Consider the following 13,893-nt stretch of genomic DNA (forward strand, 5'->3'; position numbering starts at 1 on the left):
TAGCCTCTAAGGATAGAACAAGAAGCAATGGGCTTAAACTGCAGCAAGGGAGGTTTAGGTTGGACATTAGGAAAAAGTTCCTAACTGTCAGGGTGGTTAAACATTGGAATAAACTGCCTAGGGAGGTTGTGGAATCTCCATCTCTGGAGATATTTAAGAGTAGTTTACATAAATGTCTATCAGGGATGGTCTAGACAGTATTTGGTCCTGCCACGAGGGCAGGGGAGTGGACTCGATGACCTCTTGAGGTCCCTTCCAGCCCTCGAGTCTATAAATCTATAAATGTACCATTGTGTTCATCTAGTCTGATCCTAGAGCAGAGCTTTTACAGAAACAGCCATTCTTGACTCAACAATAGTCAGCGATGGAGAATCCACCACAAGCCATGGTAAATTGTGCCGGTGGTTAATTACCCTCACCATTCTAAATGTATGCCTCCTTTCCACTCTGAATTTGTCTAGCTTCAACTTCCAGCTATTGGATCCTGTTCTACCTTTCTCTGCTAGATTGAAAAGCCCTTTATTAAATATTTATTCCTGTCAAGGCTGTATCCCTACTTTGAACTTTAGGGTACAAATGTAGGGGCCTGCATGAAGACTTCTAAGCTTAACTACCAGCTTAGTTCTGGTCCGCTGCCACCATCCCAAAGCTAATTCCCTTTCCTGGGTAGCCTTGAGAGACCTTCACCAATTCCCTGGTGAATACAGATCCAAATTCCTTGGATCTTAAATAAGGAGAAATTGACCCTTCCCCCCCCCTTCCTTTCACCAACTCCTGGTGAATAAAGATCCAAACCCCTTTTAGATCTTAAAACAAGGAGAAATCAATCAGGTTCTTAAAAAGAAGGCTTTTAATTAAAGAAAAAGGTAAAAATCATCTCTGTAAAATCAGTATGGAAAATAACTTTACAGGGTAATCAAACTTAAAGAGCTCAGAGGACCCCCCCTCTTCTGTCTTAGGTTCAAAGTACAGCAAACAAAAATAAACACTCTGGTAAAAGGTACATTTACAAGTTGAGAAAACAAAGTAAATCTAAGACGCCTTGCCTGGCTTTTACTTACAATTTTGAAATAAGAGAGACTTGTTTAGAAAGATGGGGAGAACCTGGATTGATGTCTGGTCCCTCTCAGTCCCAAGAGCGAACAACACCTTAAACAAAGGACACACACAAAAGCCTTTCCCCCTCCAAGATTTGAAAGTATCTTGTCCCCTTATTGGTCCTTGGGGTCAGGTGTCAGCCAGGTTACCCGAGCTTCTTAACCCTTTACAGGTAAAAGGATTTGGAGTCTCTGGCTAGGAGGGATTCCATAGCACTGTACACAGGAGAGCTGTCACCCTTCCCTTTATAGTTATGACACGCCCCCCAAATCACAGATAGTGTTGGACGTCCGGTTCCACACTGGCTGTGATTTCTTCCTGGAGCTTTAGGAGAAAACAGAGTTAATAAAACACATGTACCTTTAGACATACTACTGATTATATAAAAACTAACAATATGTTTTATTTCAAGAACAATTGTTAACCAGTTAACTCTGGGAAACTTTCCCGGGAGAGTGCATCAGCCACTTTGTTAGAAGCTCCCGAAATGTGTTGTATTTCAAAATCAAAATCTTGGAGAGCTAAACTCCACCGAAGAAGTTTTTTGTTATTTCCCTTGGCGGTATGAAGCCACTGTAGCGCAGCATGGTCTGTTTGTAGTTGGAACCGCCGTCCCCAAACATATGGGCGTAGCTTTTCCAGCGCGTAAACAATGGCGTAGCATTCCTTTTCGCTGATTGACCAGTGGCTTTCCCTCTCAGACAGTTTCTTCCTGAGAAACACGACAGGATGGAATTCTTGATCCGGTCCTTCCTGCATTAAAACTGCTCCCACGCCTCGCTCGGACGCATCTGTGGTTACTAGGAACGGTTTGTCAAAGTCTGGGGCCCTTAGCACAGGGTCAGACATGAGTGTTGCCTTAAGCTGGTTAAAGGCCTTTTGACACTTATCAGTCCACTGAACTGCATTTGGCTGTTTCTTTCTGGTTAGGTCTGTCAGCGGGGCGGCGATTTGGCTGTAGTGTGGTACAAATCGCCTATAATATCCGGCCAAGCCTAAGAAGGATTGGACCTGTTTCTTTGACTTTGGAACCGGCCACTTTTGGATAGCATCCACTTTGGCCTGTAGGGGATTTATAGTGCCTTGACCCACCTGGTGTCCCAGGTACGCCACTCTGTTTTGGCCTATTTGACACTTTTTAGCCTTAACAGTTAGTCCTGCCTGCCGGATGCGCTCGAAGACTTTTTTCAGGTGCTCCAGGTGTTCTGTCCATGAATCAGAAAAAATGGCCACATCATCGAGATAGGCAACGGCAGATTCTCCCAATCCCGCTAAGAGACCATCTACAAGTCTTTGGAAGGTGGCGGGTGCATTTCGCAACCCGAAAGGGAGTACATTGAATTCATACACCCCTGCCTGGGTGACGAAGGCGGACCTTTCCTTAGCGGGTTCATCTAGTGGTACTTGCCAGTACCCCTTGGTTAAGTCTAAAGTAGAGATGAATTGGGCATGTCCCAATTTCTCCAATAGCTCATCTGTGCGTGGCATTGGATAGTTGTCAGGACGAGTTACAGCATTTAGCTTACGGTAGTCCACGCAAAAGCGTATTTCCCCATCTGGTTTGGGAACTAGAACCACTGGAGATGCCCATGCACTGGTAGAGGGGCGGATTATACCCATCTGTAGCATGTCCTGGATCTCCCTTTGTATAGCCGCTTGGGCATGAGGTGACTCCCGGTAGGGTGGGGTTCTAATTGGGTGAGCATTACCTGTGTCAATGGAGTGGTATGCCCGTTCGGTCCGTCCAGGAGTGGCTGAGAAAATCGGTGCAAAGCTTGTGCACAGCTCCTTGATCTGCTGTCGCTGCAGACGTCCCAGGGTCGTGGAGAGGTTCACCTCTTCCACGCCACCATTCCTTTTTCCTTCATAGTAGACACCTGCAGGCCACTCCGCGTCATCAGTTTCCTGGGCTGTAAACTGGCAAACGTTTAATTCTCTAGAATAAAAGGGCTTAAGAGAATTAACATGGTATACCTTAGGCTTTATGTTGGAGGTGGGGGAGGCTATGAGATAGTTAACAGCTCCTAGGCGCTCCTGGACCGTGAATGGTCCTTCCCACGACGCTTCCATTTTATGGGCCTGGAGCGCCTTTAAGACCATGACTTGGTCTCCTACTTTGAAGGACCGTTCTCTGGAATGTTTATCATACCAGGCCTTTTGCTCTTCCTGAGCATCCTTTAGGTTTTCTTTAGCAAGGGCTAAAGAGTGTCGGAGGGTGTTTTGTAGGTTGCTTACAAAGTTTAGAATGTTAGTTCCTGGAGAAGGCGTAAACCCCTCCCATTGCTGCTTCACCAACTGTAATGGCCCCTTAACCTCGCGGCCATACACAAGTTCAAATGGTGAAAACCCTAAACTGGGATGTGGTACAGCCCTGTAGGCAAAAAGCAACTGCTGCAACACTAGGTCCCAATCATTGGAGTGTTCATTTACGAATTTACGTATCATGGCCCCCAAAGTTCCATTAAACCTCTCCACCAGACCATTGGTTTGATGGTGATGAGGGGTGGCAACCAAGTGATTCACCCCATGAGCTTCCCACAGGTTTTTCATGTTCCCTGCCAGGAAATTAGTTCCCGAATCTGTAAGGATGTCGGAGGGCCAACCTACCCTGGCAAAAATGTCTGCTAATGCCTGGCACACACTTTTAGCCTTGGTATTGCTTAAGGGTACAGCTTCCGGCCATCGGGTAGCAAAATCCATGAAAGTCAGTACGTACTGCTTTCCTCTGGGTGTCTTCTTTGGGAAAGGACCCAGAATATCCACAGCTACTCGCTGAAATGGGACCTCAATTATGGGTAGTGGCTGGAGAGGGGCTTTAACCTGGTCTTGGGGCTTTCCCACTCGTTGGCACACCTCACAAGACCGGACATAATTAGCAACGTCCTTGCCCATTCCCTCCCAGTGAAAGGACTTCCCCAACCGGTCTTTGGTTCTGTTCACCCCAGAATGGCCACTGGGATGATCATGGGCTAAGCTCAAGAGTTTTACCCGATACTTAGTGGTGACTACCAGCTGTCTTTGAGGATGCCAGTCTTCCTGGTGTCCACCAGAAAGAGTCTCCTTGTATAAAAGTCCTTTTTCTACAACAAACCGGGATCGGTTAGAAGAGCTGAGAGGCGGTGGGGTGCTCCGTGCCGCCGCCCAAGCTTTTTGAAGGCTGTCATCTGCTTCCTGCTCGGCCTGGAACTGTTCCCTTGATGCTGGAGACATCAGTTCCTCCTTGGACTGTGGACTGGGGCTTGGTCCCTCTGGAAGCGATGCAGGTGCTGGGGCTTTTTCCATTGACTGTGAACCGCTGTCCGCTGGTGCACTATGTGGTATTTCAGGCTCTGGCTGAGCCTCTTGGGTAGGGTTATCTGCTGCTTCCGCCAGTTTAGGCTCGCTGGTGCCCTCTGGCGTTGGAGTTGTAGACGGGGTTGCCAGCGCTGGACTCAGTGCTGGCAATTGTTCTGGTGCTGGTTGCGTTGCCAGTTCCGGTTCTGGGACTGGCTTTGGCTGGGTCTCTGGGATTGGATCCACTACGGCTGTTGCAGTCGTTGGCAGGGGATCCGGTTCCACCACCTGTGTTTGGGTCTCCGGTAACACAGACGGGGCCCTGGTGGACGGCTCAGGAACAGGGATGGGGGTGAAAGCTTGCTTAGCCTGGCTGCGGGTGACTATTCCCACCCTCTTGGCTAGCTTCACATGGTTGGCCAAGTCTTCTCCCAGCAGCATGGGAATGGGATAATTGTCATAGACTGCAAAAGTCCACATTCCTGACCAGCCCTTGTACTGGACATGCAACTGGGCTGTAGGCAAGGTTACAGACTGTGACACGAAGGGTTGAATTGTCACTGTAGCCTCAGGGTTGATGAGTTTGGGGTCCACTAGGGATTGGTGGATAGTTGACACTTGTGCCCCAGTGTCCCTCCAAGCGATAACCTTCTTTCCGCCCACTCTCAAGGTTTCCCTTCGCTCCGAGGGTATGAGAGAGGCATCTGGGTCTGGGGTTCTTTGGTGTGATTGGGGTGTAATGAACTGTAATCGGTTGGGGTTCTTGGGGCAGTGAGCCTTTATATGCCCCAGTTCATTACATTTAAAACATCGCCCTGCTAAGGTATCACCGGGGCGATGTTGGTTGATGGAGACTGGTGTGGTGGGGTGAGAAGGCGTCTGGGGTTTCCCTTGGGATGTGGGTGGGGCCTTGGGTTGTCCCCGGTGATAAGGTTTTGTTTCGGCTTGCCCCTTCTGATATTCGCTCCAACTGCTACTAGCTTTTTTCTTTTCTGTCACCTCCACCCATTTGGCTCCAATCTCCCCCGCCTCGGTTACAGTTTTGGGCTTCCCATCTAGGATGTACCTTTCTATTTCCTCAGGAACACCCTCTAAAAACTGCTCCATTTGCAACAGGAAGGGCAACTTTTCCATAGATTTAACATTTGCTCCTGATATCCAGGCATCCCAATTTTTCCCAATGTGGTAGGCATGTCGGGTAAATGACACATCAGGTTTCCACCTTAGGGCTCTGAACCGCCGACGGGCATGCTCAGGTGTTAGGGAATTGGTGAAGGTCTCTCAAAGCTACCCAGGAAAGGGAATTAGTTTTGGGATGGTGGCAGCGGACCAGAACTAAGCTGGTAGTTAAGCTTAGAAGTCTTCATGCAGGCCCCTACATTTGTACCCTAAAGTTCAAAGTAGGGATACAGCCTTGACAATTCCCCAGGTAGATTCTTGTAGACTGGTTTGTGATCAAGTCACCTCTTACCCTTCTCTTTGTTAATAGATTGAGCTCCTTGAGCCTATCACTGTAAGGCAGGTTTTCTTATCCTTTAATCATTCTTGTGGCTCTTCTATGACCCTCTCCAATTTATCAACATCCTTCCTGGATTATGGGCACCAGAACTGAATACTGTATTCCTGCAATGGCCACAGCAGTGCCAAATATACAGGTAAAATATCCTTTCTACTCCTGCTAATGATTCCTCTCTTTATATATCCCAGGTTTGCATTAGCCCTTTTGACCACAGAGTCTCAGTGGGAGCTCATGCCCAACTGATTGTCCACCATGACCTGGAAATCTGTTTCTGAGTCACTGTTTCCCAGGATATAATCCCCCATCATGTAAACATGATCTACATTCTTTGTTCCTAGATGTAGATATTTACATTTCAATGTATATTGTTTGCTTGCACCTAGTTTACCAAGCAATCCAAATCAGGCTGAATCAGTAACCTGTGCACTTCATTATTTACCACTCCCCCAATTTTTGTATCATCTTCAAATTTTAACACCTATGATTTTATATTTTCTTCTAAGTCATTTATAAAAATGTTAAATATCATAGGTCCAAGAACCACTCTCTGCCATGTGTGCCATGTTAATTTTATACTGTTCTAGTTTTTTTAATCAAAATGTTCTGTGGTACCTTACAGAAGTCTAAGTCTATTTCATCCACACTATTACCTTTATCAACCAAACGGGTAATCTCATAAAAAAAATATCAAGTTAGTTTGACAAGATCTATTTTCCATAAACCCATGTTCATTTCCTTTAATGACATTACCCTCCTTTAATTCTTTATTGTTCAACTCCCATATCAGCCACTTCTTTATCTTGCCTGGGATTGACGTTAGGCTGACAGGCCTGTAATTAGCCAAGTTATCCCTTTTACTCTTTTTAAAAATTGGCACAACATTAGCTTTCTTCCAGGCTGCTGGAGCTTTCCTAGTCCTCCAAGACTTATTGAAAATTAATAATAACTGTCCAGCATGCTCCATACTTGGCTGTTTTAAAACCCTTGGATTCAAATTATCTGGACCTGCTGATTTTAAACTATCTACCTTTCGTGGCTTCTGTTTAACATCCTCCTGATACATTAGTGGAATAGACAGAGTGTTATCATCACCATATGGCGAGACTATATGATCTCTTTTTCCCAAATACAGACAAAAATATTTATTGAACACTTCTGCTCTGTCCGCATTGTTATTGATATTTCTACCATTTCCATCTAAGCATGGACTGATATCATTGTCAGGATTCTTTTGGTTCTTAATATATTTTAAAAACGCCTTCTTGTTGTCATTTACTCTGCTGGCCATAGATTTCTTATTCCGTCACTTTGCTTCCCTTATCAATTTTCTACTAACTAGAACAATCAAATGGGGATGAAGGCCTCTCCACACAGCACACATACCCCTCTCTGCAGTAGAGGCCCATAGCACAGTGATGGGGCTCTGGGGTCAGCACTAACTCAGGCCTGGTCTACACTACGAGGTTAGGTCGACTTTAGCCGCGTTAAATCGAATTAAGCCTGGACACGTTTACACGACGAAGCCCTTTCTTTCGACTTAAAGGGCCCTTTAAACCAGTTTCTTTACACCACCTCCGACGAGGGGATTAGTGATAAAATCGGCCTTAGGGGGTCGGAATTGGGTTAGTGTGGACGGAATTCGACGTTATTGGCCTCCGGGAGCTATCCCACAGTGCTTCATTGTGACCGCTCTGGACAGCACTCTCAACTCAGATGCACTGGCCAGGTAGACAGGAAAAGCCCCGCGAACGTTTGAATTTCATTTCCTGTTTGCTCAGCGTGGAGAGCACAGGTGACCATGCAGAGCTCATCAGCACAGGTAACCGTGATGGAGTCCCAGTCCCAGTCCCAGGATCGCAAAAGAGCTCCAGCATGGACCGAACGGGAGGTACGGGATCTGCTCGCCATCTGGGGAGATGAATCAGTGCTGGCCGAACTCCGAAGCAGTAAAAGAAATGGCAAAATATTAGAAAAGGTCTCCAAGGCCATGAAGGACAGAGGCCATAACAGGCACGCACAGCAGTGCCGCGTGAAAATTAAGGAGCTAAGGCAAGCCTACCACAAATCCAGAGAAGCAAACGGAAGGGCCGGGGCTGAGCCGCAAACATGCCGCTTCTACGCGGAGCTGCATGCCATTCTAGGGGGTGCAGCCACCACTACCCCAAGCGTGTGCTATGAGTCCCTCACTGGAGAAATACACAGAGAAGCGGGTTCGGCGGACGAGGAAGATGAGGATGGAGAGAACATAGATAGCTCACAGCAGCAAGGAAGCGGAGAAACCGGTTTCCCCAACAGCCAGGATATGTTTATCACCCTGGACCTGGAACCAGTAACCCCCGAACTCACCCAAGACCCTGTGGGCACACAGGGGACCTCTGGTGAGTGTACCTTTGTAAATATTACACATGGTTTAAAAACAAGCGTGTTTAATGATTAATGATTAATTTGCCCTGGCAATCGCAGCCAGTACAGCTACTGGAAAAGTCTGTTAACGTGTATGGGGATGGAGCGGAAATCCCCCAGGGACATCTCCAGAAAGCTCTCCTTCATGTACTCCCAAAGCCTTTGCAAAAGGTTTCTGGGGAGGGCTGCCTTATCCCGTCCGCCATGGTAGGACACTTTACCACGCCAGGCCAGTAGCACGTAGTCTGGAATCATTGCATAACAAAGCATGGCAGCGTATGGTCCCGGTGTTTGCTGGCATGCAGACAACATCCATTCCTTATCGCTCTTTGTTATCCTCAGGAGAGTGATATCATTCACGGTCACCTGGTTGAAATGGGGCGATTTTATTAAGGGGACATTCAGAGGTGCCCCTTCCTGCTCTGCTGAACAGAAATATTCCCCGCTGTTAACCACGCGGTGGGGGGGAGGGGTGAAGTGACCATCCCAGAGAATTGGGTGTGTGGGGGAGGGGAGTTAGTTGGGTTTGTGCTGCATGTTAAACCTGAAACCGCAGCCCCTCCTTTTACATTGCAAACCCATTTTAAATGGCCAACCCAACGGGTGCTTGGTATGGTTAATGAGAGCAGTACTGTTTTAAACCATCCCCACTTGTTAACAAGGTTAAAAAAGCCAAAAGACTGTGTCTTACCATGGCTGCCTGCAAGCTGAAATCTGTGGCCTGGCACTGCGTGAGTGATCTCTCACACAAAACCGGCAGGCCCTCAATATAAGAGGAAAAATGCGACCTTGTAAGGAAAGCACATGTGCTGTGTGATGTGAACAGCAAAATCTAACGTGAAAGACTGTACCCATTGTTCTCTAAAATGTATCTTTTTTAACCACCTCTCCCTTCTCCTCCACCAGCTGCAAATGTTTCACCTTCACAGAGGCTAGTGAATATTCGAAAACGGAAGCGAAGGACGCGTGACGAAATGTTCACTGAACTACAGACTGCCTCCCACGCTGACAGAGCACAGCAGAATGCGTGGAGGCAGTCAATGACTGATTTTTAAAAAGCCCAATATGAGCGAGAGGAGAGGTGGCGGGCTGAAGAGCAGAGGTTGCGTGCTGAAACGCGGGCTGAAGGGGAGAAGTGGCGTCAGCTTGTAATCAGAAAGCAAGAGTCGATGCTCCGGCTGCTGGAGCATCAAAGTGATATGCTCCTGCGTATGGTTGAGCTGCAGGAAAGGCAGCAGGAGCAGAGACCGCCGCTACAGCCCCTCTGTAACCAACAGCCCTCCTCCCCAAGTCCCATTGCCTCCTCACCCAGACGCCCAAGAACACGGTGGGGGGGCCTCCGGCCACCCAATCACTCCACCCTAGATGATTTCCACAGCAATAAGTTTTAAAGTTTTAAAGTTTTAAAGTGCAGTGTGTCCTTTTCCTTCCCTCCTCCCACACCCATCCCGGGCTACCTTTGCAATTATCCCCCTAGTTGTGTGCTGAATTAATAAAGAATGCATGAATGTGAAGTAACAATGACTTTATTGCCTCTGCAAGTGGTGCTTGAAGAGGGGAGGGTAGGGGAGGGTGGGGTGCTTGGTTTACAGGGAAGTAGAGTTAACCGGGTGGGTGGGGGGTTGGCGATTTCATCAAGGAGAAACAAACAGAAGTTTCACACCGTAGCCTGGCCAGTCACAAAACTAGTTTTCAAAGCTTCTCTGATGCGCACCGCGCCCTGCTGTGCTGCTCTAACCGACCTGGTGTCTGGCTGCGCGTAATCAGCGGCCAGGCGATTTGCCTCTACCTCCCACCCCGCCATAAATGTCTCCCCCTTACTCTCACAGATATTGTGGAGCGCACAGCAAGCAGCAATAACAATGGGGATATTCTTTTCGCTAAGGTCTGAGCGAGTCAGTAAGCTGCGCCAGCGTGCTTTTAAACACCCAAATGCACATTCCACCACCATTCGGCACTTGCTCAGCCTGTAGTTGAACAGGTCCTGACTCCTGTCCAGGCTGCCTGTGTACGGCTTCATGAGCCATGGCATTAAGGGGTAGGCTGGGTCCCCAAGGATCACGATAGGCATTTCAACATCCCCAACGGTTATTTTCTGGTCCGGGAAGAAAGTCCCTTCCTCCAGCTTTCGAAACAGAACAGAGTGCCTGAAGACGCGAGCATCATGTACCCTTCCCGGCCAGCCCACGTTGATGTCGGTGAAACGTCCCTTGTGATCCACCAGGGCTTGCAGCAGCATTGAAAAGTACCCCTTGCGGTTTATGTACTCAGTGGCTTGGTGCGCCGGTGCCAAGATAGGGATATGGGTTCCGTCTATCGCCCCACCACAGTTTGGGAATCCCATTGCAGCAAAGCCATCCACTATGTCCTGCACGTTTCCCAGAGTCACTACCCTTGATATCACCAGGTCTCTCATTGCCCTGGCAACTTGGATCACAGCAGCCCCCACAGTAGATTTGCCCACTCCAAATTGATTCGCGACTGACCGGTAGCTGTCTGGCGTTGCAAGCTTCCACAGGGCTATCGCCACTTGCTTCTCAACTGTGAGGGCTGCTCTCATCCTGGTATTCTGGTGCTTCAGGGCAGGGGAAAGCAAGTCACAAAGTTCCATGAAAGTGCCCTTATGCATGCGAAAGTTTCGCAGCCACTGGGCATCGTCCCAGACCTGCAACACGATGCGGTCCCACCAGTCGGTGCTTGTTTCCCGGGCCCAGAATCGGCGTTCCACGGCATGAACCTGCCCCAGTAACACCATGATTTCCACATTGCTGGGGCCTGTGCCTTGTGAGAGGTCCATGTCAATTTCCTCATCACTATCGTCGCCGCGCTGCAATCGCCTCCTCCTCAGCTGGTCCTGGTTTTGCTTTGGCATGTCCAGGCTCTGCATATACTCCAGGACAATGCGCGTGGTGTTCATAGTGCTCATAACTGCCGCGGTGATCTGAGCGGGATCCATGATCCCAGTGATAGCTATGGCGTCTGGTCTGAAAAAAGGCGCGAAACTAGTATCTAAAGACCAGGGGAAGAATGGAGGGAGGGAGGGAGGGGCGAGTGACGACATGGCGTACAGGTACAGGGAATTAAAATCAAGAAAGGTGGCTGTGCATCAGGGAGAAATACAAACAACTGTCACACAGAATACACCCCCCAGAGATTGAACTCCTAAGCCTGGGTTTAGCGGGCCGTTGATTTGACGGAGGGAGGGGGGAAGGAAATGAATACAGAACAAATCTATTTTTTACATCTTAAGACGACAGTGCAGCATGACTGATAGCCCTTGGCATTTTCTGGGTGCTTGGCAGCAAATACTGGGCGCGTACCAGTATGATGATGATGGATACCAATCATAATATACTATTTATTGTCAAAAGGCAAGGGGTTGCTGCTGTGTAGCAATGTAACCCTACGTGTGCCAGCCACATCTCTGCCAGCACCCAGATCGCCCTCGGCCTTTTCTGGGTGCTTAGCAGACAATACTTGGCAGAAAATAGTATACTACGACTGGTAGCCATCATTGTCCAACGAGGACGGTTAAAGGCAAGGGGTTGCTGCTGTGTAGCAATGTAGCCCCACGTGTGCCAGCCATATGTCTGCCAGCACCCAGATCGCCCTCGGCCTCTTCTGGGTGCTCAGCAGACAATACTTGGCAGAAAATAATATACTATGACTGATACCCATGATTGTCCGACGAGGACGGTTACCAGTCATAATAAACCATCTACTGCCAAAAGGCAAGGGGCTGGTGCAATGCAGCCCTACGGCTGCCAGCCCCACAGCTACCAGCATCCCGATCACCGATGAAGGCTACCACTCATGCTGCACCGTCTACCGCCAAAAGGCAGTTAGCTGCTGCTGCTGTGTAGCAATGCAGTCCCACGTCTGCCGGCACCCGGAAGACATATGGTGACGGTGAGCTGAGCTGAGCGGGCTCCATGCTTGGCGTGGTATGTTGTCTGCACAGGTAACCCAGGTAAAAAGGCGCGAATCTATTGTCTGCCGTTGCTGTGACGGCGGGGGAGGGGCCTGACGCAATGTACCCAGAACCCCCCGCAGCACTGTTTTGCATCATTCGGGCATTGCGATCTCAACCCATAATTCCAATGGGCGCCGGAGACTGCGGGAACTGTGGGATAGGTACCCATAGTGCAATGTGCCGGAAGTCGACACTAGCCTCGGTACTGTGGACGCGGTCCGCCGACTTCATGCACTTAGAGCATTTTATGTGGGGACACACACAATCGGCTGCATACAACCGGTTTCTAGAAAACCGGCTTCTATAAATCCGACCTAATTTTGTAGTGTAGACATAGCCTTAGACAGGAAAGCATGCTCTATTGAGCTTCCTAACAGGCTCTCTGCAGCATCAACAGTGCAAGGGAAAGCGAGAGTTACCTGAGCACACAACACTGGAATCTTCTGCATAATTGAAGTTATGGTTTCCCCAAGACCTAGCCCTGCATTCGGAGACGGCAACTTCTGTCCCTGTGCAGTTAACATCATCCACCCAGGGACAGTTAGATCCATGTCCAAACTGAGCCCCATGTGGCGCTGATAACGGTGTCCCACTGCCCAGCACACAACTCCAGCATCACGTAAGTCCCAGCTGCCATCACACCCAGTTCTCCACTGCTGGTTATGAAACACCTCGACTCTCCCAGCCCAGCGATTGTGGCCATTCACTAGCTGGAGCAAAGACACTTCTGAGATGCCTGAGCCTTCAAACACCCAAGGGAATAAACACTCAGGGAGGTTCCTGTGCCTCTGATTGCTAGAGACGCTGGGGAACATAGTGCCTTCCACTGAAGGGTCTGAATGGGCTCCACACACAGCGACTGCCTGTCCCAGGCTGAATCACCACCACTGACATCCAGCTCTCATGGTGGTCCCTGAGCTGCTCCCTGCAGCACAGGCCCTTAGCACCACACTGGAGTGTTGGGGTCAGCACTGACTGTGAGGGCAGAGTGCTCCCTGCTGAGACCCCCTCCCCCTCCCTGCACCATGGTGATGGATGTGGGTTATCTGAACATATAACACCGGCATCTTTTCTGTGGTGAAAGTTATGGTTTCCCCAAGGCTTAGCCAGGCATTCACTGCAGGAAACTTCTGATCCTCTGCAGTGAACATCGTCCCGCCAGATGGGATCATACCCTCGCCCAGAACAAGCCCTGCCTAGGGCTGATAACGCCGTCCCACAGATCAGCTGCCTCCACATGACGGCAGCATCAGGTAACTGCCAGTTGCCATCACACACGGTTCCCCACGGCTGATTGTGAAGCACCTCGACTCTCCCAGCGCAGGGATTTGGGCCATTCACCAATCCGAGTGGAGCAAAGCCCAGACTGACTGAGCCTGCAAACACCCCAAGGGTAAAATGACTCAAAGAGATTCCTGTGCCTCTGATCACTAGTGACGCTGGGGAACTTAGCGCCTCCTGCTGACAGGTCTGAACAGCCTCTAAACACAGCACCTGCCTATCAAGGACTCACTCCCTACCACTGACATGCAGCCACTTCTGGGGTGGAACAGGGCAGCTGAGAGACCAGGCACACAAACTCATGGGCTGTGTAGGAGAGGGAGTGAGGAAGAACCATGTCTCTAGT

The 13,893-nt window shown here is 49.2% G+C and overlaps 1 protein-coding gene across 1 annotated transcript in view; it reads right to left on the bottom strand.

Annotated features, from left to right (window-relative positions):
* Positions 1 to 13,893, bottom strand: part of LOC135892884 (deleted in malignant brain tumors 1 protein-like) — a 59,912-nt gene that overhangs the window by 19,780 nt on the left and 26,239 nt on the right. The window contains 3 exon segments of the mRNA XM_065420653.1: positions 12,686 to 12,865; positions 12,868 to 13,007; positions 13,312 to 13,642. Of these exon segments, the coding sequence (XP_065276725.1) occupies positions 12,686 to 12,865; positions 12,868 to 13,007; positions 13,312 to 13,642 (651 nt within the window).

This window comes from Emys orbicularis, chromosome 21 (assembly GCF_028017835.1).
Source record: "Emys orbicularis isolate rEmyOrb1 chromosome 21, rEmyOrb1.hap1, whole genome shotgun sequence".
In the NCBI taxonomy this organism is placed as follows: Eukaryota; Metazoa; Chordata; order Testudines; family Emydidae; genus Emys; species Emys orbicularis.